The following is a 25,176-nucleotide window of genomic DNA, read 5'->3' as shown; positions in this document are numbered from 1 at the left end:
AATAGGTAATCCGTATTTCTGACGCAGCTGGTCAAAAGACTTCAGGACCCCTTCTTTAAATAGGTCCCCTAGACATGAGATACCTCTGGATCTCCAGAGTTTAAAAGTGGCATCTGTAAACCCCGGTTGGAATCCCCATGCTCCCACTATCGGTGCATAGGGGGATGTTTTATATGAATTACCCTCATTTTGCCGCATTATATTCCAAGCTTTAATTGTGTTTAGTATTATAGGGTTTTTACAGTGATACGTAATGATTTTCCTCTTGTCTGAAAATAAAAAGGTTAATAAGTGGGCATTTTACTGGAGAAGCCTCAATGTCCACCCAGATTGGGTCTTGTCTGATCCACAATCAGCTATGTAACTTAATAGGGAACTTAACTGATATTTCCTAAAATCTGGGAAGTCCAATCCTCCCCTTGCCTGTGGGAGCTGTAGCTTCTTCAGCTTAATGAGGGGCCGTCTATGATTCCAAATAAAAGGAACCCAGCCAGCCATATAATTTACGTAGTGCCAGCCTCTGCAGCATCACCGGAAGCATTCTCATAGGATATAGGAGACGGGGCAGGACATTCATTTCAATTAGTGCTATTCTACCCAACCAGGAAATTGGAAGGTCTCCCCATCACTGGAGGTCCTGCCTTATCCTTTCCAGTAAATGCACAAAATTAGCCTTATACAACTGACCAAATACTGGGGTAATAAAAATGCCTAAATATAAGAAACCCTCCAAAGACCAACGAAAGGGAAAAAGGGATCCGTCCACTAAGTGGGGTATCATAGCAAGGCCACCCATTGGCCTCCGATTTTGAAAAATTGATTTTATAGCCTGAGAATGCGCTAAATGTATTAATAACTTGGATTAGGCGAGGTACGGACATCAGAGGATCACTGAGGAATAGAAGAACATCATCTGCATAAAGGGTAATTTTATATTTACCTGTACCAATCCTCAGGGCCGTTATATTAGGATCAGCCCGTATAGCTTCTGCTAGTGGTTCAATTATTAGGGTAAATAACAATGGCGAGAGAGGACATCCCTGACGGCAGCCCCTACCCACACTGAAGCTATCCGAACCTAATCCATTGGTCACCACAACTGCTTTGGGATCACTAAACAATGTTGAGACCCATTTGGTTAACACCTTTCCAATGTGTAAAACAAATATGACCATTCAACCCTATCAAATGCCTTTTCCGCGTCTAATGAGACTACTACTCCTGGTATCTTTCCCAGATGGCAGGCTTGAATCAAATTCAAAACCCTTCTAATATTATTGGATGATCTACGGCCCTTAATAAACCCCGTCTGATCCTCCTTTACAATATGTGACAGTACCCTTTCTAGTCTCAATGCTAAAGTTTTAGAAAGAATTTTAAAATCTACATTTAGCAAGGATACTGGTCTGTATGACGTACAATCTTCTGGATCCTTTCCTTTTTTAAGGATAAGAGAGGTATTTGCCTCTTTCAGCGAAGGCGGGAGACAGCCCTGACTATATACATAATTATACATGTCCATAAGTGGACCAGCCAAAATTTCTGTAAATTCTTTGCAGAATTCAGCTTGAAAACCATCTGGGCCCGGTGTCTTACCGCTCTGAAGGTTCCTAATTGCATCAAGTATTTCTTGGACTGTTAGAGGAGCATTTAGGACCCAAACCTGTTCCGGAGTTAGGTCCGGAAAGGTCAAATTTTTTTTTTAAATGCCTGCATCCCCCTAGCCCTAGCTTCACAATCCTGCGATTTATATAACTCAGAATAAAATTCTCTAAAGATCGCATTAATCTTTTTATGATCATGAGTCAAAATACCTGTACTTTCCTTGATAGACATAATAGTCTGAGGGGCCTTTTTTTTCTTTGCAAGAAATGCTAAGTATCTCCCCGGTTTGTCGCCATATTCATATAACCTCTGTTTTGCAAATAATATTTCCCTCTTAGCTGTTTGAGTAAGCGTAGTGTTTAGAGCTGTCCTAAGAGCCGTAATGCTTTGCAATTTAATAATAGAAGGTCTATCAGTGTATGCTGTTTCAGCTGCTTTTAAGCGAGCTTCAAGCAGGCGCTGTTGGTAATGTTAATACCATATATAAAACATATATAACAAAATTACAACCTCATTTAATATAATAATACAAAATAACAAGGGAGAAACAACCCCGCTCCTAAAGACAGAGGTAAAATAGAATAAGGTAACCACCTCCCCCCACCAAATCCCCCGGCTTTATATATTATGCACAGATACATACATATACATATACACACACACACACACACACACACACACACACACACAAAATAATAAAAGAAAACAACCCCAAGGGGAGGGGAGAAAATCAAATCCATCTCCCCACCCCCCAAGATAATATTAAACATTAAGGTAAGAAAAAAGAAAAAAAAAGGGGGAGATATAAACCAAAGTGGGGGAAAGGCAAACCAACATCCATTATCTCTTACAATTTATCTAAGAGAGTCCAAGAATTCCTTAGCCTTTTCTGGCAAACCGAAGTTATACACGGATCCTTCATGGATAAAACATAGCGTCGCTGGGTAGCGTAAGGAGTACTGAATATTTAAGTCCCTTAAAAACTTCTTCGCCTCGTCGAATGCCTTCCTCTTTCAGACCAGAACTGGGGGAAAGTCCTGGAATAACATGATCTTGGATCCTTTACAGATCATAGCTTGGGGGTCTTTTCCAAGATTTCTAGAAGCTTCTAGGAGTATCTGCCTCTCCCTATAGCTCTGCAGCCGGAACAGGACCGCACGTGGGCGCTGGTTCGAGCTGGGCCCACATATTGCGACCCAGTAGGCCCATTCCACCTTTACCTGGCCCGATCCAGCTTCCAAATTTAAAAGCTGTGGCAGCCACTGCTCGAGGAACGCTGTAAGCTGGCCCTCCTCTTCCCGTTCGGGAAGGCCCAGCAAACGAATTTTTTTTTGACGACCTCGATTATCGAGGTCGTCAATGTAATTCTCTAAGGTCCGGACTCGCTGTTTTAAGAGCCCGGACCTGATCCACGGCTGATTGAGCTGCAGTTTCGGAGGTTGCGGCCTTTAACTCCTCCCCTCCAATCCGGTGCTCAATTTCCTGGATGTCTCGGTCGTGCTTCTGCAGCGCGGCCGAGAGTGAGTCCCATCGGTTTCGGGAGTCTTCAATAAAAGCATCGATCTTCGCATCCAGTGTGAAGATCGTTTCCACAAGGCTTGTCAACGTAGGTAGGTCCCCCGGGGCGGCTGTGGACGCCTCAGCTGCAGCTGGAGGGTGGGGGGAGGGGTTCCTGCTTGCTGAGAGCTGCGGGCTCCCTTCCCTTTGGTCATTTTTACTAAATATGAGATTGTCTAAATTTAATACTAAGCAACTAATTAAATTAAACAGCTATTATAAATGATTTGGTGAGTGTGGTGGGGGTGGGTGACCCACTTTGCCCAAGTCTTAGGAGGAGCACTGTCGACTCAGACTTGCTGGGTCGCCGCCATCTTGGATCCCCCATAAGATCAAGGTTAATCAGTTTGCATTTCCAATTCCACATTCTTGCATACCTCAGATAGCTTCTTGAATAAGGGAATCCAAAGTTATCTATCATTACCTTGAAAATACACAATAACCTCACCTCCACCACCCAAAGCAGAGAATTTCCAAGTCGGACAACTATCAAGAGGGAAAAAAAGATTTTTATCACTTTCCTAAGGGGGCAACAACGAATTTTTAAACTGAGTCCCCATGTTCTACAAGCAGCCACAAGACAGAACACCTTTTCCACATCTACCTTTTCAAGATCATTCAGCATTTTGTACACTTGATTCAAGGCCCCCCTCAATTGTCTAAAATCCAGTGAAAACAAGCCCAGTCAGTGCAAATTTTGTCAGAAGACAACTCATTTGCACCAGGTATCAATCTAGTTAACCTACTCTGAACTGCCTCCAATGCATTTACATCCTTCCTTAAATAAGGGACCAACTACACAGTATTCAAGGTTGTTTCACTAATGCCCCATATAAATGGAGCAGAATTCCCTTTCTTTAATTTCAATTCCTCGTTACTTTACTTATGCAATTCATATTATACATGAGCGATCTTGATGAAGGAACTAATTCCTAAGTTTGCAGATGACTCAAAAATACATGGAGGGACAAGTAGTGGCGAGGAGGCAGGGAGGCTGAAGGACTTGGAAAGGCTAGGAGAATGGTCAAAGAAGTCAGATTGATACAGCACAGAAACCGTCCCTTCAGCCCACCTATACATGCCAACCATAGTCCCAAACTAAGCTGGTCCCACCTGCCTACACTTGGCCCATATCGCTCTGAGACGTTAAGATGTTAATTTGCTCTGCTGACCTTAAAGAAATTGGATGTTTGGGGGCGGGGGGGGGGGGGGGGTAGGGTGGTATGTTTCTCTGTCTTGCAGTTGGAATCAATAAGAACACTGCAGTTAAAATTCTGCCCACACCCTGCAGTTAAAAAGAATGATTTACACAAACCTCACCATGAAGGAATGATCCACATTACATTGTGTCTTGAGTGGCATGTGACTATGAGGGAAAATGGCTGGGGGTTGTCTTGTGGGCATAACTGACTGTGATGCAAAATCGTGTATAAAGGAAAAACTGGTCCCCTTGTTCAGAGAGGTCTCTTGACACGGCTCCACAAGCCCTGCAAAGAGTGTTAAGGGTCCCTCCAAAAAACTTGTACTTGTTCAATAAATTTTGGGTGTTCACAGAAGTTGGCATATTGCAGTTGCATAAAGAAAGAATCTCAAAAAAAAAAAAAGAACCTAACACCTCTAAACACTTCAGAAAAGGAGCTGAACAGAGAGCAACTTGAGGCAACCATGGCTGACTACAGAAATCATGGATAGCATAAAAGCAAAAGGAAAAGCATATAATGTGGTGAAAGACAGTGGGAAATCGGAGGATTGGAAAGTTTTCAAAGACCAGACGGCAACAAAAAAAATAAGGAGGGAGAACATTAAATATAATGGTAAGCTAGCCAGTAATATAAAGGAAGACTGTAAGAGTTCCTTTAGATATAAACAAAGGGCAAGAGAGGCAAAAGTGGACATTGGGCCTTGGAAAATGATGCAGGAGAGATGAGTGAGGGGGCACAACTGAGTATAGTTGCCATCACCAAGGAGAAGATGCTTCAAAAACTGAATGGCCTGAAGGTAGATAAATCACCTGGGCCAGATGAACCACACCCCAGAGTTCTAAGGGAGATAAAATGATGAGATAGTGGAGGCATTAATGGTAATCTTTCAGGCATCATTAGAATCAGGCAAAGTCCCGGAGAACTGGAAAAAAATCACTAACTTGAGACTCCTGCTTAAAAAAGGAATAAGGGATAAGATGGAAAATTGCAGACCAATTAGCCTAACCTCTGTCATAGGTAAGAACCTGGAATCTGTTGTGAAGGATAAGATTTCTGAATACTTGGAAGTGTATGGTAAAATCGGGCAGATTCAGCATGTTTTCATCAAGGGGAGTACAAGCCTTACAAATCTGCTAGTAATCATTGAGGAAGTAACTTGCTTGTTAGACCAAGGAGAGCCAAAGTATGTTAGTTAGCCGAACTTCAAGAGACCTTTGACAAGGTGCTGCACAGGAGGCTACTGAGTAGCCTGATGAAAGCCTGGCTGTCTGTCAGAAAACAGAGTGTGACAATGAAAAGGTACTTCTCAGGGTGGCAGTTGGTGACAGGTGGCTCTGTGTTGGGACCACAACTTTTCACTTCAAGAACAACTTTGATTATCCAAACAAGAAGAAAGGGAGTATTTTGCTTGGATAACTGATTGTTTGGACATTGGATAACGTTTATACGGGATCTTGAGATCTTGTTTGGATCATCCAAAACTCAAATAATTGATGTTCGGATAACCGAGGTCGTTCTGTATACATGATGGAACTGAGGGAATACTGGCTACGTTTGCAGATGATACAAAAAGATAGGTAGATGGACCAGTAGCACTGAGGAGGCAGAGAGGCTGCAGAAGGATTTGAATAGGTTAACAGAGTAGGCAAGGAAGTGGCAGATGGAATACAAAACAGGAAAAAAAGTGTGAGGTCATGCACTTTGGTACGAAGAAGAGAGGCATGGATTACTTTGTAAGTGGGGAGAAAATTCAGAAGTCTGAATTGCAAAGAGTCTTGGGAGTTCTAGTCCAGGATTCTCTGGAGGTAAACTTGCAGGTTCAGTCAGTAGTTAAGAAGGCAAATGCAATGATGGCATTTACTTTGCGAGGACTTGAATATAAAAGCAGAAATGTACTTCTGTGGCTCTAAAAGGCTCTGGTCAGACCATGTTTGGAGTATTTTGTGCAGTTTTGGGCCCCATATCTCAGGAAGGATATACTGGCCCTAGAGCGTGTTCAGAGGAGGTTCATGAGAATGGTCCCAGGAATGAACTGCTGAACATATGAGGTATGGTTGAGGACTCTGGGTTCATACTCTATGGAGTTTAGATGGATGGGAGGTAGCTGGGGTGATCTAATTGAAACTTACCAGAATACTGAACAGCCTGGAGAGAGTGGATGTTGGCAAGGTATTTCCATTGGCAGGAGAAACTAGGACCCTGAGGGTACAGATTTAGAGTGAAGGGAAGACCTTTTAGAACAGAGATATGGAGAAACCACTTCAGCCAGAGAGTGGTGAATCTATGGAATTCACTGCCACAGAAGGTTGTGGAGACCAGATCAATCAGTATATGTAAGACAGAGATAGATAGGGTTCTTGATTGCGAAGGGGATTAAGGGTTACGGGGACAAAGCAGGAGAATGCGATTGAGCAATTTATCAACTATGATTAAATGGCAGAACAGACTCAATGGACTGAATGACCTAATTTCTGCTTCTATGTCTTATGGTCTATTTATCCAAATGCTTTTTGAACACTGCAACTGTACCGACATCCACTACTTCCTCTGGACGCTCATTCCACACACAAACAAAACCAATTTTAAAAAGATATAAGGGGCAACTTTTTTTAAACACTGTTTCCTCTCACCTTAAAAAATGCCCCCAAGCAAAATTCCCCCACCCTAGGGAAAAGACAACTGCCCAATTGAAGTTGATTTGCAGACGCTTTGTTCCCTCCTCAGTGCTTTGGAGCCTCCTGTGAAATGCTGTTGCACTGTCTTCTCTAACTTATTTGACGCGGTTCCTGCTGCTTCCGGTTGACGGTTCCGGTAGTTTATTGTAGTGACCGGTATATTGGATCTAGGGTAATGTGCTTGTTGATAGAGTCAGTGGAGGAGTGCTATGCTTCTAGAAGTTATCTGGCTGTCCTGTTTGGTTTGTTCTTTGGTCGTTGTATTGTCCCAGTCAAATTTGTGGCCTTAGTCATTTGTGTGTGAGGCTACAAGGGACAGGTGGTCGTGGCATTTAGTGGCTGGTTGGTGTTCATGGATATGGATTGCAAGTTGTCTGCCTGTTTGTCCTACATAGTGTTTTGTGCAGTCTTTGCATGGAATCTTGTAAACTGCATTTGTGTTGAACATGATGGGTATAGGGTGAGTTATTGCCCGAACGTGGCTGTTGGTTTATGGGCTGTCATGAATCCCAGTGGTCAGAAAAGTCTGGCAGTCAGTTCAGAGACGTTTTTTTATGTAAGGTCGCGTGGCTGGTGAGTTGGCCATGACATGTCCTTGCTGCATCGTTAGTTGTTAGGCATCTATGGATGAAGTTACAGGGATATCTGTTCGAAGCAAATACTCTGTAGAGGTACTCCTCTTTTTTTTCCATAGGTCGGGAGCACTGCAGTGTGTTGTAGCCCTTTTGAACAGGGTCCTAATGCAGCTTGTGTGTTCGAGTGGTTGCTGTTGTAGTTCAAGACCTGGTCAGAGTGTGTGGCTTTCCTGTACACTTTTGTGGTGCATTCACTGTGTTGTGTCTTTCTACCATCATATCTAGGAATGGGAGTTGATTGTTGGTTTCTCCTCTCTTGGAAATCTGATCCTTGAGAGTGTGGTGTTGATAATATGGAGTGTGTTCTCAATTTCTGATCTCTTAACAATAACGACACTGTCACCCACTTATCTGATCCAGAGTTTGGGTTGGATTTGTGGGAGGGCTATCTGTTCCAGTTACATAAGCGCGTCGCAGGCGGCTTCAAAGCACTGAAGACATCACCTGGACAGGGGACCAAAGTATGCAAAGCAACTTCCCAGCTCAGCAAACTTATCCACAAGTACGACAACCAGCACACAAACTACAAATCTTTATACAAACCTTATTTGTACCGCTCATGATTTTATAAACCTCGAAAGGTCACCCATTAACCTCCTATTCTTCAGTGGAAAAAGGTCCCAGTTTATTCAGCACCTCCTTGTAACTCAAGCCAGCAACATCCTAGCAAATAGTTTCTAAACCCTGTCCAATTTAATAATATCTTTACTATAAGATGGTGGCCCGTACTGGACATAGTACTCCAGAAGAGGCCTCACCAACATCCCAAGCAACTTCAACATGACATCCTAACTCCTCAATTCAAAATTCTAAGCAATGAAGGTAGCAGATGGAATACAATGTGGGAAACTGTGATGCTATGAACTCTGGTAGGAAGAGCAGAGGCGTAGACTATTTTTTAAATAGGGGAAAAAAGTTTGTAAATCGGAGACCAAAAGAACTTAGGAAAATCCTGGTTCAACATTCTCCTTTGGTTAGCTTGCAATTAAGGCGGCAAATGCAATGCTAGCATTTATTTTGAGATGGCTAGAATACAAGAATAAGGGTGTACTGCTGAACTGGATAAGGTTCTGGTCAGATGTATTTGGAATATCAAATGCTGTTTTGGCTCTAGCACCTGAGTCGGCTTGGAGGGCTTCCAGGGGAAATTCACAAAAACAATCCCAAGAATGAAAGACTTGTCATATGAGCAGTTGAAGAGTCGACACCGGTACTCAAATGGAGTTTAGAAAGAGGGGGCATCTGATTTTAACTTACAGTATACTGAGAGACTAGGACCTGAGGGCACAGCCTCAAAACGAAGGGATGATCCTTGAGAACTGAAATGAAGATTAGTTTCTTTAGCAAGAGACTGGTGAATCTGTGAAACTCTCTACCACAGAAGATAGTGGAGTCAGAATATCCTTAAGACGGAGATAGACAGGTTCTTCATTTGTGAGGAGATCAAGGGTTACAGGGAGTATGGAGTTGAAAAACTTATTAGCCACGATCAAATGGCAGAGCAGACTCAAATGGGCCAAATGACCTAATTCTGCTCATATATCTTATGGTCTTCTCATGAAGGACAGCATCACGTTAGCCTTCTTAAATACATGCTGCACCTGCTTACTAATATTATGGACTAGAACACCTAAATCCTTCTACATCTCTGAATTCTGCAGTAATTTGTAATTTAAGGGAAACTTATTATTCTTCCTTGCAACATGAACAACTTCGCTTCTCCCACATTATACTTCATGTGCCAGGTATTTGCCAATACACAATCTGCAATATTCTAATGCCTGTTCGACAATGTACTATCTTACCTATTTTGGTGCCATCTGAAAACTTAGCTATCATGCCTTTATTGCTCTCATCCTAGTCATTGATGTCAATTGAAAAAAGCTGAAGTCCAGCATACACTCTGGCAGGACTCTATTCATTACATCCAACCAATCAGAATAACAAAGATTTATGCATACTCGCTGCCATCATCCAAACAACCTTCTACCAATGCTAGTATGTTACTCCCAACAGCATGAGCTCCTAGTACTCTCCACTGTCCTTCTTGAAATGGCACCTTGTCAAATGCATTCTGGAAATCCAAGTCCAGTATATTTAGAGACTCTTCTTTATCCATGGTGTATGCTACTCTTCAACAAATTTTATTGGATTTCTTTGAAAGATTATTTCGCTTTCACAAATCCATAGTAACTCTTCCTGAGCAATTTTGAGTTTTTCAAAATACCTAGATATAATCTCCATGATGACACCTCCACCAAAATAACATCAAGGTAACAGGTCTATAGCTTCCTGCCTTCTGACTGTCTTTTCAAATGGAGGAGTTATGTTGTCTATTTTCCAGTCCAACTAACCTTTCCAAAATCTAGCAAATATGGAAATTTATCAACACTTCCACCACCTCATAAGTTACCTCATCAAAACCCTCAGATGAACTTCATCAGTACCCAAGAACTTGTCAGCTCACAGCTTCAATTTTCTCATACCCTGTGAGGTTAATTTCAAATTCCTCCCACCATTTTATCTTCTGATTGCAATGTGTTTGTATGCTCTATCATGAGGACAGAAGCAAAATCTTTAATTTCACCTGCCAATGACTTTGAGCAGCTATAAACCTTCCATTCTCACCCACTCAAGGATCAACACTTGTCCTGCTCTCTTTTCTCAATATCTGTAGAAACACTATCCCTTTTCATATTTTCTTTATTCATTCACAGGGAGTGGCCATCGCTCACCAAGCCACTATTTATTGCCCATCTTTAATTGCGCAGAGGGTAGTTCAGAGTAAACCACATTGTTGAGAGACTGGAGTCACATGTAGACCAGGTCAGCAGATTTCCTTCCCTAAAAATGAATGAACCAGATGGGTTTATCCAACAACTGGAAATGGTTTCATGGTTATCATTAGACTTTTAAAATCACACATTTTTTAAAATATATGAATTTAAATTCCACCATCTGCCATGGCAGAACTTGAAACCAGGTGCTCAGGACAATACCTGGGTCACTGGATTAATAGTCTCATGATAATATCACTAAGCCAACGCCTCCTCTTATTTGTTGGCTGCTTCCCCATACACTGTAACTCTGTCCTCCAGTTAATCTTCTAATCATTACCTGCTGTTCTTTATATTCTCTCCAATCATCTGATCCACTACTAAGCTCAGCACAATTTAAAACCTTTTTCCTCAAGTTTGATACAGGTAGAAGATCCTTTATCTGAACATCCAAAAACCGAAAAGCTCTGAAATCTGAAGTTTGTGAAGTTTTTCTCATTAACAAGATTGTTTGGTGAGCAGGAGAAAGTGAGGACTGCAGATGCTGGAGTACCAGAGTTGAAAAATGTGGTGCTGGAAAAACACAGCAGGCCAGGCAGCATCCGAGGAGCAGGAGAATCGATGTTTCGGGCATAAGCTCTTCTGCAGACGAGCAAACAGTTAACCCAAGTCAACACCCACTCGATGTGTCACTCAGATGCAACATGAGGGGTGTGTGGCCAAGCAAGTTCTTTGTTAGAAGTCTCCTTCTCCGCTAAGATTTTTAAAAATTTCACCATTACACATCACATTCTGAAAACTGAAAAATTCCAAATTCCAAAAACAGCTGGCCCCGAGCATTTCTGATAAAGGGTCTTCAACTTATACTTTCCTGAAATTTCATAAACAACAGTGCATCCACAACTTAGAATATCAAGTATATCAACTATAAAGAAAAATTCCAAGATGTCCACTTAAACATTTGCCACTACTGCCCTTTTACTTTACCCTCTGGCTTCACTTCAGCTATTTCAGCTTTCACGTCACAGAGGTGCCCTTACTCAAGTTTAAAATAATACTCTTTGCCCAACTCTTCACCCTTTCAAAACCAGACACAAAATTCAATCATATTTTGGTCACTGCTACTGAGAAATGGCTATATGATGAGGCTATTAAGTAATATTTTATCACACTTCACAATATCTAGGATAACCAGCCCTCTGGTTGTTTCAAGAGCAGACTGCTCCATAAATTTTCCTCGAAAAAATTCAATGAACTATCATCCAATAGACTATTACCTACTAAATTTCTCCAGTTACTGTTTTGATTAAAATCATTGATAATTTGTGTCACTCCTCTAATAAACAGCAAATATTTTTGTATATTTTGTCACACTGTGGCTGGTCTGAGGCGGCCTGTAGACCCCTCACTTTCATAATTTACTCTACCATTCTTCATCACCATTCAAAAACAATTCTACATCCTGAATATAAGTCATTTATACAATTACAGCAATGATATCCTTGATTAACAGTACCACTCCTCCATCCTTAATGCATAGCAGATAATTACCACCCGAGGTTCTGCACTTCAATTTGATGCCTCAATCCTCGCCCTGTTTAAGGAGAACCTTTTCCTAGCCCTATGTTTGCGACCAGTACCCCAACATGGACCACAACTGATGGAGAATTAATTTCTATAAAAAGACTAAATTCAACCAACATATAAAATCTGATGTGATGTGCAGTTTTTGGACATTCAAAATTGACAGATTCTATATAAATTCCTGTGCAATGTTACTGGGGTAACAGTGCAACTTATGCAAGCCAAGACATAAATACTCAGATCACAAAGGAAATCTGCAAGAAATGTTCAAAGACAATTTGCTTAAACAGCCAAAATGAAATGAATATTTCAAGTAATCATGACAGAACACACATTTTCCAAATAATGGCAGATAAAGATGGCAAGTTTCTATTTAAACGATCAACAACCATTATTGTAGGTCTCAAACAGATTAATTCAGCATTGTCATCATGGTTTGTGAAAAGGCTACACAGATGTAAAACAATAACTAATCAAGGTTAGAGACCATACATGAGTAAAGTTGAGTTCCAGACATTTAAATAGTAACTGCAATAAGTAACTGTCCCTTGTATTCCAGAGTCTATTATTTTTAAATCATTGAATTTCAATTTTATATTGAAGGATATATTATCTATCTATATGATTGAGGAGACTGCGGGTGGTCTGATTAGTAAGTTTGAGGATGAGCAAGATGGAGAGAGCTGCTGATAGTGAGGAGGATTGCCAGAGGATACAGCAGCATATAGACAGACGAGAGATTTGGATGGAGAAATAGCAGGTGGAGTTTAATTCAGACAAATGAGATGATGCACTTTGGGAGAGCTAACGCAGGAAGAAAGTGTACAGTAAATGGCAGAACCCTTAATCACATCAATGTACAGAGGGATCTGGGTGTACAGATCCACAGTTCCCTCAAAGTGACAACACAAGTAAATAAGGTGATCAAGAAGGCATACCACAGCTTGCTTTCATCAGGCAGATGACACAGTATGAAAGCTGGCAAGTCATGTTGCAGTTGCATACAAGTTTGTTAGGACACATTTGCAATACTGTGTAAAGTTCGGGATGCCACACTCTCAGAAGAATGTCATTGTGTCATTCAGTCACACAGCCTGGAAACAGAATCTTTGGTCCAACTCATCCATGCTTCCCAAAATAAACTAGTCCCACTTGCCTGTGTTTGGGCCACATCCTTTTAAACCTTTCCTATTCATATACCTGTCCAAATGTCTTTCACTTGTTGTATTTGTACCTACACCCACCACTCCCTCTGGCAGTTCGATCCACATATGAACCACACTATGGAAAATGCTGTCCCTCAGGTCCCTTTTAAATCTTTCTCCTCTCACTTTATAAATACGCTCAGTCGTTTGGTACTCCCCCACCTTATCTACGGAGAGGCTTTGGAGACAGGCTACAGAAATGGTTGACTAGAATGTTGCCCGCTTTGAAAATTACCTACAAGAAGAGACTGCACAAACTTTGTTTGTTTTCACTTGAATGAAAGATGAGGAGCAACATGATAGAAGTTTACAAAATTATGAGACACCGATAGAATGGATCGTCAGTCTTTTTCACAGGATAGAAATATCAACTATATGGGGACATGAGTTTAAGGGGAAAGCAGGTAAGTTTAAAGGGGATGCAAGAGCTATGCCCTTTTTTTAAACAGAGGGAGGTAAGTGCCTGGAACGTGCTGTAGAGGAGACTGCTAAGAGAGATACAATAGCAATGTTTAAAAAGGCATCTTGACAGATATACAAATAGGCAGGGAATAGAGGGATATGAAAAATGTGGAGGCAATCAATTTTTAAATTAGAAAGGCAGCATGTGACAGCACAGTCTTGTTGGGCCAAAGGGCCTGTTCCTGTGCTGTACTGTTCTTTGTAAAGATTAGTGTTCAAGGTTTAATTGACACTGGAACCCGGATAGGCTGTGACACGTAAACCAAAGGGTTAACACGTGAACATGATCCCAGGTTTAACTGACAAATTTATAAATTACAAGTTCCATTGGGTGACTGTACAAACTCCACATTGACATTCTCCCCACATGTGCATGGGTTTCCTCCCACAATCCAAAGATGCGCAGGTTAGGTGTATTAATTAGGAGGAAGCGTCGAGTAATAGGGTAGGTGAATGGGTCTGGGTGGATTACTCTTCGGAGGGTCAGTGTGGACTTGTTGGGCCAAAGGGCCTGTTTCCACACTGTGGAGATTCTATGACGATTCAAAGAATAAAGTCTCAATAGTCCCTTAAATAAGAAATCGTAAAACCAGTAGTCCATTTAAGGTTAGTTAAAACAAGAATATGTATCTGAGCAAGCAGAAACATTACTACATACAGGAATAAAATTATTCCGTCAAAAGCCTTCAGTCAAGAAAATAATAAGTTATTAAGTCTGGCAAAGCCATGTCCCTAACTACCAAACAGGCATACAATTAGTGTTTTCAATTAACTTCAAATAACGTGCAGAAAAATGTCACTAAGGTGGAAAATTCTACTGAACAAAACATAAATTCATGTCAGTTCATAAATATCTTAATGCAGAATTTAGTGTACAAAACTGTCAAAAGGTATACCATAAATTGTCCATATGACACAGTAGCAGAAGTAGATTATTTGATCTGTCAATGAAATCATTACTAACTTCAACCCCGCTTTCCTATCTTATAGCCTTATTGACTAAAAATGTGTCTATCACAGCCTTGAATATACTCAACAGCCAGCCATTACTTCAAAATCAGACCTAGAACACAAATGCAACTTTCCATTCATGCAAACTCAGTACCAAAAGTAACATTATGATTCCAATCTGATCAAAGTTGACAGCCAGGACATGAATACAATATAACCTTTAAACATGAAAAGCAGGCTTAATTCAAAGTAATTAATTTTAGATCTACAATACATTAGTAATTGTAATGATTTATTATGAACTGCAAGTTCACAATACAGTTTCTTCTCAACATGGCATCACTGCTCAGTTGAAAATGCTAAGTTAACAAATGCAGAAAACATAATTATAGACATTATTACTGCTGTTAACTGTTTGAACTTCAAGTTACAATACAAAATGCTGTAAATTAATGACAATCTCAGTACAAAATTGCAAATTTTCAGAAATTCATTTTAGATTAAACAAAAAATGATCAGATTAAAAATAATAAATTCTACAATAAAACACTGACTTAAAAACTAAAATTCAATATTCAAACTGAAAAACAAATTCTATCTCAATTGTCCACAACATTCCCTTATAAAAAAGCAGAATTCTATTTCAAAACATGGAGCTTACTACAGTTGTAAATTCTGCATACAATCTCTGCATTCATCTTCAAACCTCCCAATTAATATCCAACCTGTACACATAAGCAGTTTAACATATCTTAGTCATCCCAAACAATTGCTGACATAACAACATTCTGACAAGAAAATTAACACTTTTCAGGATTTAGAATTTTTCTACACTAACTGTACAAAGAAATCAGAATTAAAATCCTAAATCTCGGCATAAAATTAGACAAAATAACCCATGTTAATAAAACCATGAAAAATTACATATACTGCAGCACTTGAGATCATATTTTAGCCTTACCTGAACCACCAAATTGACTGCTTGCCAGTGTGGTTGGTCCGTTTTTTCCACTATTAACGGGAGGAGAGAACATCTAAAAAAAACAATGTTTTTCTATATTTTAGTAATCTATATTTTATAATATTATACTCACACAACTGAATGTACTTAAAGACAGACTCTCCTGATAACAGAACATGTACCTTTGTGATACAGCAGTCAAGAATTACTGGTTTAAATGTTTCAAATAATAAGTTTCACATTCAAATTTATAAAAACAAATTTATGTAAATAGACAATTTAACATTAGGTTATTGCATCCATTCCTGATTGTCGCGACTGTAAATTATGCAAACGAAATTATCAAAATGATAATTTCTCATAAAGACATAATACTCAACGATTTATAAATTTTGAAAATATGCTTGCCACCACCTGACAACACTGATCAGCAGAAGTCCATCAATTGAAAATAAAACTATGCTGACCTGAACGCGGCAATACTTCAAACTGCTTTGAACAAGTTTCCCAGTTAACCTGCCCTGAAAAACTGAGACTCGTCTAGACATAACGGTAAACTTCAAAAAGATTATTTTTGACTAAGCTGGACGCAGGCAACGCCACATGGCTTTCAAATGATGGGAAAAGCGTATTCGTAATAAAGCCTCCAAGCATCATACCGCACTAAAATCCAGCAGATCGCTCAATTCCTTGTCCGTTCCTATAGCGGCCATCCGCTGCTGTGGATTCATCTTGATTTACTCTCACTAAACCTAAGAACAAAACAGTGACACGATTTACTCAAAACCATTATTTAAAAGAAACTGCTCAGCAGACGCCTTCAAAAAAGTTTATTGGTGAGGCTAAAAATAACCCAACACAAGGTTCCGACTCACTAACAAGTTAAAAGACTCCAAAGTAGTTTTCGTGTAAGTAAAAGTCCACATCACGTTCCAAAAATACTCTACTGCAGAAAGAAAATTCGACTCTCCGAAACACAAGAGCACTGTACAAGAAATAAGTAAGCCGCTAACATTATTCCACATAACAAAGACCGTTTAGCCTCAACTAGCAGAACCAAGATTAATAAAAATACACCAAGTAAATAATCGGTATTAAGTTTTGTATAGCAGAAACTCCAGTTTTTAAAGTGGGGGGCTGTGGAGATAAAGGATAGGATCAGCAGTCCCTGTTTAATTGGAAATAAACAGTTTGTTGTCGATGGTTTGAAGGGCGACTGCAGCCACAGTCGAGCCTTGAAAAGGCAGATGGGGGACATGGCGAGCTTTGGAAAATCTCCATCATCCCCCTCCTCCTTAACCTAGTACCTTGTTTACAGACACAGCCCTGACCCTCAGGGTAAACCCCCCCCCCCTGGTCGTCCCCCCCCAATCCCCCGACATTTAACTCGCTCGAGCCCCGTCTCCCTCCCTCCCTCGCGCGCGCGCGCGCACATACACAAGGCCAACTTTTGACGGCTGTCCGCCGAGCCCGCCCTCCCTTCGATCCCTCAACTGCTCACTCACCTCGCTCTCCAGCACCCCTTTCCAGCGAACATCCGACTGCCACCAGCGCACACTCGCCGCAGGGTGTGTGTGTGAGAGAGAGGTTTTAAACTCACTCCCGCTCTCAACACACACACCCGTCGTCGCCGTTGCTGCTACCCCCCGCCCCCCCCCCGCTTCGTCTTCCCGGGGCGGGCTCGAATGCCACCGTTCAACTGTACGATACGGTACGGGACCGCTCCACTCTCCTATCTGTATCACCCCCTTTTCCTCGGTACCCTCCCCCCCCCCGGCTCGGTGATCAGCCCCCGCGCCTCCTTCAGGCGGACATATTGTTTTCGGAAGGTTGGGGGGGGGCGGAAAGCTGACGCGTCACCACGCTCGGGCAGCACGCCGTATCCCTCCGAGCCGTGCTCCCTTCAGGCTCCGGGAGCGGGGCATGGACGGCGTCTGTCCTGCGAACCTCCTGTCTCTTTCTAAAGGTGGACAATGACCCCAACCATCTAAGCGACGTGCATTTTAACGTTCCGACAGATCTGGGGCCTCTTAAAGGACGGGGCGATGACCAGAAACGAATGGCAACGCAGGATCCTTTGTTTGCGCGGCAGGAGGCGGCAGTTGTGAGATGGTCTCTGTTTTCCTCCCTCTTTGATTGACAGCAGATTACTGGATGGGCTCGAATTACACACATGGCCAATTAGATGGTATCTTCCTGCAGTACACAAGAGGCCAAAAATTATATTTTTTTTCATCCTAGGGGAAAATGTTGACGGATTATTGTAACGGACACAAGTGGAATAATCACGTGCAATACAGAAGCAAAGAAATATGGAAACCTGAAATAAAAATAGAAAATGCTGGAAATGCTCAACAGGCTTGGCATCATCTGTAAAGAGAGGGCATTTAATGTTAGGGTCTCAGATCTTTCAAACGAACTGTTTTTAATGCTTAAACACATGCAACGACCCAATGAATCTAATGATACATTGTCCTTCCATTCCACAGGGCTAAAAATGTTCATCCTCAGGGAAAATGTTGACTGAATATTGGAATGGACGGAAGTTAAATGGTCGTGTGTAATACTTAAAACAAAAAAAGGAAGCCTGAATTGTTCTTCCATTTGTTCGTTATTCAGGGAGCTTTTTTTTTAAATACATTGCATATTCTAAGAAATAGGCTACTTAAAGTTTAATTAAATCGTGTACTGCTGCAAGCTAAATTTGTGGTTTGCTGTGTGAAACAAAGAGCTGTGTGTAGGAAGATCAATCACTCATCCAAACTGAACGAAAATCGAAATTTAGATTTTCCCAGTTCGGACGGAGGTCATTGACCTGAAAGTTCTCTCGTTTTCTCTTTGCAGATGCTGTCAAACCTAAGAGTCTTTTCAACGTTTTGATTTTGTTTCAACATTTTTTAGAATTCGATTTGGGTGATGAAAAAGACACCAGTTTGCCAGCAGCACTTATAAATCATACAATGAATTAAAAGGGTCCTAAGCGTTTCATTCTCTGTTTAATTATCTTTGAATTTAAGACAAAATAACTTGCACTTTTGTAATTTCTAAAGAAGGTGGATGTGCTTGGGCTATTGCAACTATCCACAGCCCCCACTTCAGGACTGCTGCTTCTGATTCATCTTTTGTCATTTACTGTACATCTTTGGAGTCACGTTGTTTATTTCATTTTGTTCCATTCCTTTTTATCTTGCATCGTCGTCACTTTTGTCAATTAATCTCTCTTGCTTAATCTCTCTTGCTTAATCTCTCTTGCTTTCACAGATCTTCCCTTTTGTTCTTGCCTCTTTACCTGCTTGTTTAAAATTCAGTACCTCTTTAACTTTCTCCAATGACAAATCAACGGCCTGGCCGTTAGTCTGTTGCAGGGAGTATTTCTAGTTTGCTTTAAATTGCTGCTACCTTTTAACATTTCAGTTTTCAAACATCGGTAATATCTTGCTTTTGTTGACGTGTAACGGACTCCTTCCAAAAAGTTATCCGGTTGGAACAAGTTGCACACAATTGTCTGTTTCCGACAAAAAAAGGCCAGTTAGTACAGATGTTAATGATGTTTTGAGTGCAAAATTTCCTCTTCGTGATGGGGTTTGAATCCAGGGCTTTTTTAAGGTTTGCGCATTTGATTGCTCAAGCTCTTAAAACAAAACTGGTTATTTGTTGATCACCGGACGCAGCAATCCCCTAGCGATTTGGAAGCGACGGAAGAGGAGGCGATCGATCGGCACGAAGTTGGAACCGAAAGATTAATGCAGGCCCCATCACAGCTCATGTGAAACGCAACATGTGACCCCTTTAGAGGAACAGCCGACGGCCCAGATTGTGGAGTTTACTCGGCGGACGTTCAAACCTTAAGACAGCAGACAAACGCTGCCTTGTTTGTATTCACACATTGCTCCTGTCAACACACCGCATCTCGATTGCAACAGTGACGACAAACAAGGGAAATTTAAAAAACGGAAGTTCGGGCACCATGCAGTCTATCCCAAAATCCCCTGCTCTTTAAAACCACAAAAGAGCTTCGGAGGGAGAGAGTGGAAGAGAGAGCTGCTCAGTTTGATTCTGACCTTCGAGGGCTAGAGAGCTGCGCCCCCATTCTGCTGATCATCCCTGACTTGGGGAAGTTGCTTTCGCTGACGGCCAGACGCTGCAAGCGACAGCAAATAAGAAGCGAACAAGACACTGGTCGAAAACGGGGTTGACATTCAACATGAACAAAATCTTTAAATTTAATTAAACGCTTTTTCTTTGAAAAACTCCGCAATTTTTTATTAGAATTTCAGATTTAAAGATGCTCCACATCGGTATAGATTATTTAGTTTACACAGCAAATTAAAGCGTTCGGATAGTTCAATCACCGCAATAAGTAAACAATGTGAGTATATTTGGATGATCAAACCTGTGACAGATAACGATAATTCCCATTAGAATCCTGATAGAATGGGTTTAAGATATAGTTTTCAGTAGCATCATCCTAGATATGAGTGGCAAAATTGTTACACTTTCAAAGCTACACTTTGAAAATCAGCTTCTGCTAGATGATCCCTCTATTATACAGTAGCTTCACAGAATTGCCAGTTGCACGACAAAAACAGATAGTAAAGTGCTCCTTTGGAGATAAAGATGTGTCATACCAAATCACTTCTAACAATAAATAAAGCCTGATTTACAACAACACTCCACTGGTGCCCAGAGGTCGTGGCAAGCGCCTTATAAAACGGGAATTCTTTTGCCCATCTGAACTCCATACTTTAAAAATGCATTTGTCTGTAGATTTATACATGAGTGGAATTTGGTTCTGGTCAATGTCTGACTATTTGGAAATCACCCGTTCAAGCTGCTGTAAAGAATTATAGAATCAAAGTCTTTCAGCTCATTTTACAAGTCGACACTATATTTCTACATTGCGTGTAAAGAAACAGAGCACTACATCAGGCAATTGTTTGCATTTGCATCGTCAACCCCAAAGTTTGATTTCAACCCAGAGTTCAAAAGAAACAATCTTTGAACGTTTCAAACAGATGTGCAAATCTGTGTTGTACTCTTAGGACAGTGATTCTTGCATTTAGATATTTAACAAAAAATATAAATCCCCAACAGATTAACGGAAATGACTTTTTGTAGGTCTCTGTGGGTCTAGTTTCACTTACCTATCTTCTAAATGTAGCAATGCCAGTCTCATACGTAGATATCAACCTTGGAGCCACCGATTAGACATAATCTGGTGTTTGGATACAGGACATTATTTTCCCATTTTTCTTTCAGGTGTTATAATGATATATTTCAAAAAACTTTTTTTTTACATAAGTATTCTATTCTGCCGAATAAGCAGACGAAACCCCCTATTCAATAATCCTAGTGGACGTGTCAATAGAACATAGAACATTATAGCGCAGTACACGCCTTTCGGCCCTCGATGTTGCGCCGACCTGTCATACCAATCTGAAGCCCATCTAACCTACACTATTCCACATACGTATAATCTGCCTATTCATTATGGAGTTGCTTTTAATGACTCTAGAGCTAACAATTTCAAGCGATTTAGTTTAGTAACAGACAATTTTGAAATATTAAGTGAATTTAGATATTCCAATAAGTTTGTCAAGAAATCTGCACTTTCATAATGAGTAACAGCGATCACATCTGAAATAAAATTGTAAATGCAAATTAAATCTACTTTTCAGATGTTTCCATGCATTTCATTTATTTATTCATTTATTTTAAACAAAAACAAATCAGCCAAGACGTGATTACAGTTAGTGAATTGTCTGGACGCATTATATTGAAATTGATAATTGCAAAGAATGTTCTGCTCTGAATTTAAACAGTCTCCCGAAATGAGGCATGCAAGTATTCAAATGTTTGAACGTATTATTAAAATATTGACTACGATAATTGTAAGTCATTAGTATCTTTTGGGATTTCGCGCGATCTGTTTCATGTTGCAGAATTCCATGACTAAACTATGTATTTATCGTATTTTTATACCACAGGAGGAACATACCAACGCAGTCCCGTTGTACCCTGAATTAATTAGCGGGTTGATACTGGTTTCACGCTGGTTTCTTAAGCCTACAATATCACAATAACCAATAAAACATATCTTTACTCGAAATCAACATTGCAATCCATAGATTTAAGACAAACGTCAGAAAAAGTAGCCTTTTTTATGCTGCACGATATCTGTCGTTTTCTAAGAAAATAAATTTGGCTGGCGTAATTTAAGCAAAAAAACCTCACGTTTTCATACGGTTAGATCATTAAGTTTGCCTTAATATATAGTTGAAGCTGGCCAGGTTGCTAGAAGTTCACGCCTGACATTTGTTTTCTGTCACTAAATGTAGGAAAAGGCACTGACAACAGCAGGAATATTACAAATATCGCACGTACCTCTGTATTAGCAGTAATTACTGCAGCGTCAGGGGGAACACTTCGTAAAGTTGTTCGTTATGTAAGACGATCTCTGCCACCGGCATCTAGTGTCACTGCATTGTTGGCTGAACAAAGGTGCTTCCAGCTCATAGAGGGCGATGAAATAGGAACGATCCGCAGGGAATCCTTACAAAATTCCACACTTAAAAATGGCAGACAGCAGAAACAGAGATGCAAAGTGATTAAAAATATTATGAACTATAATATACTACGTGTCTTATGGGAAACATACGTATCAGTCGTTACTCTACCCCTAAAACTGAACAAGTGAAGTACAATCGCCAATTGTTTTTGTTTCAATCACTGCAGAGGAGCTGTGAAGATTAATGGTAGATTGCACGAGTCATTTTGGTCCAAATATGATTTTATTGCAAAAATACGAAAACGTTGGTTTGTTCTGTTACCGCACAGACTATCTATAGATGAGGAGAATTGTCAGGATAACTCTTTTATAAATTCAATAAAATTCTGCTCACATCTCTGGGAGGTAGACCAATATTGTGCTTCAGAATTGTTATCAGGGAGTAATTTTGTTTTCTTCTGTTCAATTGTCACAATTTTGAAATCATGCAGTTAGCGGCACCTGTTGGCAGTGAGGGAAGTAGAATTTGTTAAATTGGCCCAGTCCTGCGTCGACTTTGACTCACCTCCAGAATGATTCTCTTGAGCATCAGTTTTCAGTTCTACCGCAGTCTTCGAGAGAGCGGCAACTTTCGGAGATTTCAATTCAGCTTTTTGCTCGTTTTGAAGCTCCGTGGTACTCGCTGGATTAAAACAAAATCAAATACCTTGCATTGTGCCTTCAATAGTTTTCACCTTTTTTATTTCAAAAATACACTGTATTCATAAGACACTTTAATGATCTGTACAACTGGATATGCCATACATATGTAAACATTCCATTTGTTTGCATACCGAAAACAGAGTAATCATTCCTATTTACAGGTCTGTACGATTACATTTTTAGCTGAGGCACTGCAAAAAAAATCTAGCTTACATTTCCTATAATTCATTTCAGAACTTCACCACTCCATTGGCTGTCAAGTGCTTCAGGGAGCTCTTTTGACTTGTAGTCACTGTCATTTCAAGATATGAAAGGTCTCAGCTGATTTGCGCACAGCAAGATCCCATAATCAGCAACGGGAAGATTGGTGTTTCACTATAAATAGGATTCTGGTGTTATCCAGTTTCTACATCTTAATAAAACATTCGACATAAAAATACAACGGAAATGGCAAGTCATTTACAGCCTCATCCAATCTCCTTTCTTCATTTGTGTTCAAGTAAATCGAAAGAATGTTTTCTATTTGGGCGCAGAACTTCTATTTTTAGATAAGGAAAATACTGCAGATGCAGGATATCTGAAATAAAAACAGAAATTGATGGAGAAACTCAGCAGGTCTAGCAGTATCTGTGGAAAGAGAATCAGTGTTAATATTTTGAGTCTGATATTAGTTTTCTGACGAGACGGCAGTACAATGCCATGTGAAGCACGCAGCAAACATTCACTTCTTCAATGTGTTCTAATCCCTGGAGAATTAAATGCTGACAGAGTTCATTTCACTCGTCAATACCTTCTGTGCACTTCAATATTTTGGGTAGGGAAATTCCGCATGGAAAATTACATGGACCACAGGTTGGTTGCATTGACCTCTGTCCCAGAATTATTGACCTTCTCAAGGAGCTCATAAAAATACCTACCCATGCATTCTTTCTGAGCTAAGTAGCAAATTATGAGCTGATTTGTCCATTATTATGCATCAATTCTGCATTATTGTTCAACTGAATCAGATGCACTGTTATTAATTGTTTGAAGATGTTTTGGTTGCACTTCCATTGCTGTATTAATTACAAAGTTCTTATTTCCTTCTCGTAACAGTGTACTAGTTTGGCACATGCTTAAATTCAAAACATATGCATTCCAAGGTGCATGTCTGATTTAATTAGTGGTGTTACAGTTCACACAGGAAGTCTGAGTTGTTGTGGCAACATTCACTTTTCCATGCCTGTTGTCATCTGAAACCATGTTTAATGATGACAGAATTTCCAACTTCCCTTCCATCAGAGAGCTGACCCCATGAATCTGCCCCATTCTTACCACTTGTTTACCACATTTGGAAAGGTTTGCTGGCTGATATGTAACCTGTTTGGTCACTTTATGAATGTGTCTTCCTTGGCCATGTGGGACTCAAATCCAGACTTCTAACATAAAGTGAGTCAACTAACCAATCAATCACAAGATGTTTCTATGGATTAATTAGAGACCCACACTGCACTGACCTAATGTGTGACAGCATGTCTAGATTTCAGCACCAGAACCCAATTATTGTATTTACAGTAAAACATCAAAAGGGGAACTCCTGAGGCACAGATGTTGTGTCCCTATCTTTGAGTCAGAAGGTCCAGGCTCAAGTCCTACCTGCTCCAGAGGTGTGTCATAATATCCCTGAACAGGTTGGATGGAGAATTTTTAAGACAACTAAAAGGAGTCGAAGAGGATATAGTCACACTATATTTCTAAAGCTCAGGAAGGAAAGCAAATTGCACTTGGGTAAATCTATTTATGACCTTAAAGATCTCTTAAGCTGACTCCTAACTGTTAAAAGCCTTTCATTTAACTGCAAGAGGAAACAGTTATCATGAGACATGTAACTGCACAAATAGACTAAGCAAGAGCAAAGAGGAGTGGGCCAAGGTATCCTGGAGGGAATGGTCCTGGTGGAAGGCAGAGAAGGGAGGAGAGGAGAATATGTGTCAGATGGTGGCATCCTGCTGGAGTTGGCAGATAGGGCGGTTAATGGTTGTGTCGATATGGATGCTGTGGGGTGGTAGATGAGGACTGGTGGACACACTTAATGTTGTATCTGGGAAGAGAAGGGGTGAGGGCAGAAGTACAGGAAATGGGTCAGACTCAGCTGAGGTCTTTCCCTCCAGGGCACATTGGCTCACTCCTCCTCCACTCCCAATAGCTCTCAACTTCCCCACGGAACCTTCCCATTCAATCGCTTTTAGTGTAATATCTGCCCATTTTCTTCCTCTGTCCTTACTACCTAAGGCACCAGACACACCTTCCAGGTGAAGCAGCAATGTATGTGCATATCACTCAATCTAGACTACTGCATTCACTGCTTGCAAT

At 40.6% G+C, this 25,176-nt stretch overlaps 1 protein-coding gene across 8 annotated transcripts in view; it reads right to left on the bottom strand.

Annotated features, from left to right (window-relative positions):
- The window catches only part of tcf12 (transcription factor 12), a 342,285-nt gene extending 322,669 nt beyond the window's left edge, over window positions 1–19,616 (bottom strand). For 3 of the 8 annotated variants that reach the window (XM_072565000.1, XM_072565005.1, XM_072565004.1), the window contains exons 1-3: window positions 17,120–17,465; window positions 16,274–16,366; window positions 15,615–15,687 (exon numbers count right to left, since the gene is read on the bottom strand). In XM_072565000.1, the coding sequence (XP_072421101.1) occupies window positions 15,615–15,687; window positions 16,274–16,345 (145 nt within the window). In that variant the 5' untranslated portion in view covers window positions 16,346–16,366; window positions 17,120–17,465. Of the gene's footprint in view, window positions 1–15,614; window positions 15,688–16,273; window positions 16,367–17,119; window positions 17,467–19,013 lie in introns of those variants that run through there. The other 5 variants (XM_072565001.1, XM_072565002.1, XM_072565003.1 and 2 more) reach the window with 5 other exon arrangements.
- Window positions 19,617–25,176: the final 5,560 nt, after the last annotated feature.

This window comes from Chiloscyllium punctatum, chromosome 48 (genome assembly GCF_047496795.1).
Source record: "Chiloscyllium punctatum isolate Juve2018m chromosome 48, sChiPun1.3, whole genome shotgun sequence".
In the NCBI taxonomy this organism is placed as follows: Eukaryota; Metazoa; Chordata; class Chondrichthyes; order Orectolobiformes; family Hemiscylliidae; genus Chiloscyllium; species Chiloscyllium punctatum.
Note: the sequence above shows the minus strand (reverse complement) of the source record. Positions and strands in the feature narration are given on the sequence as shown.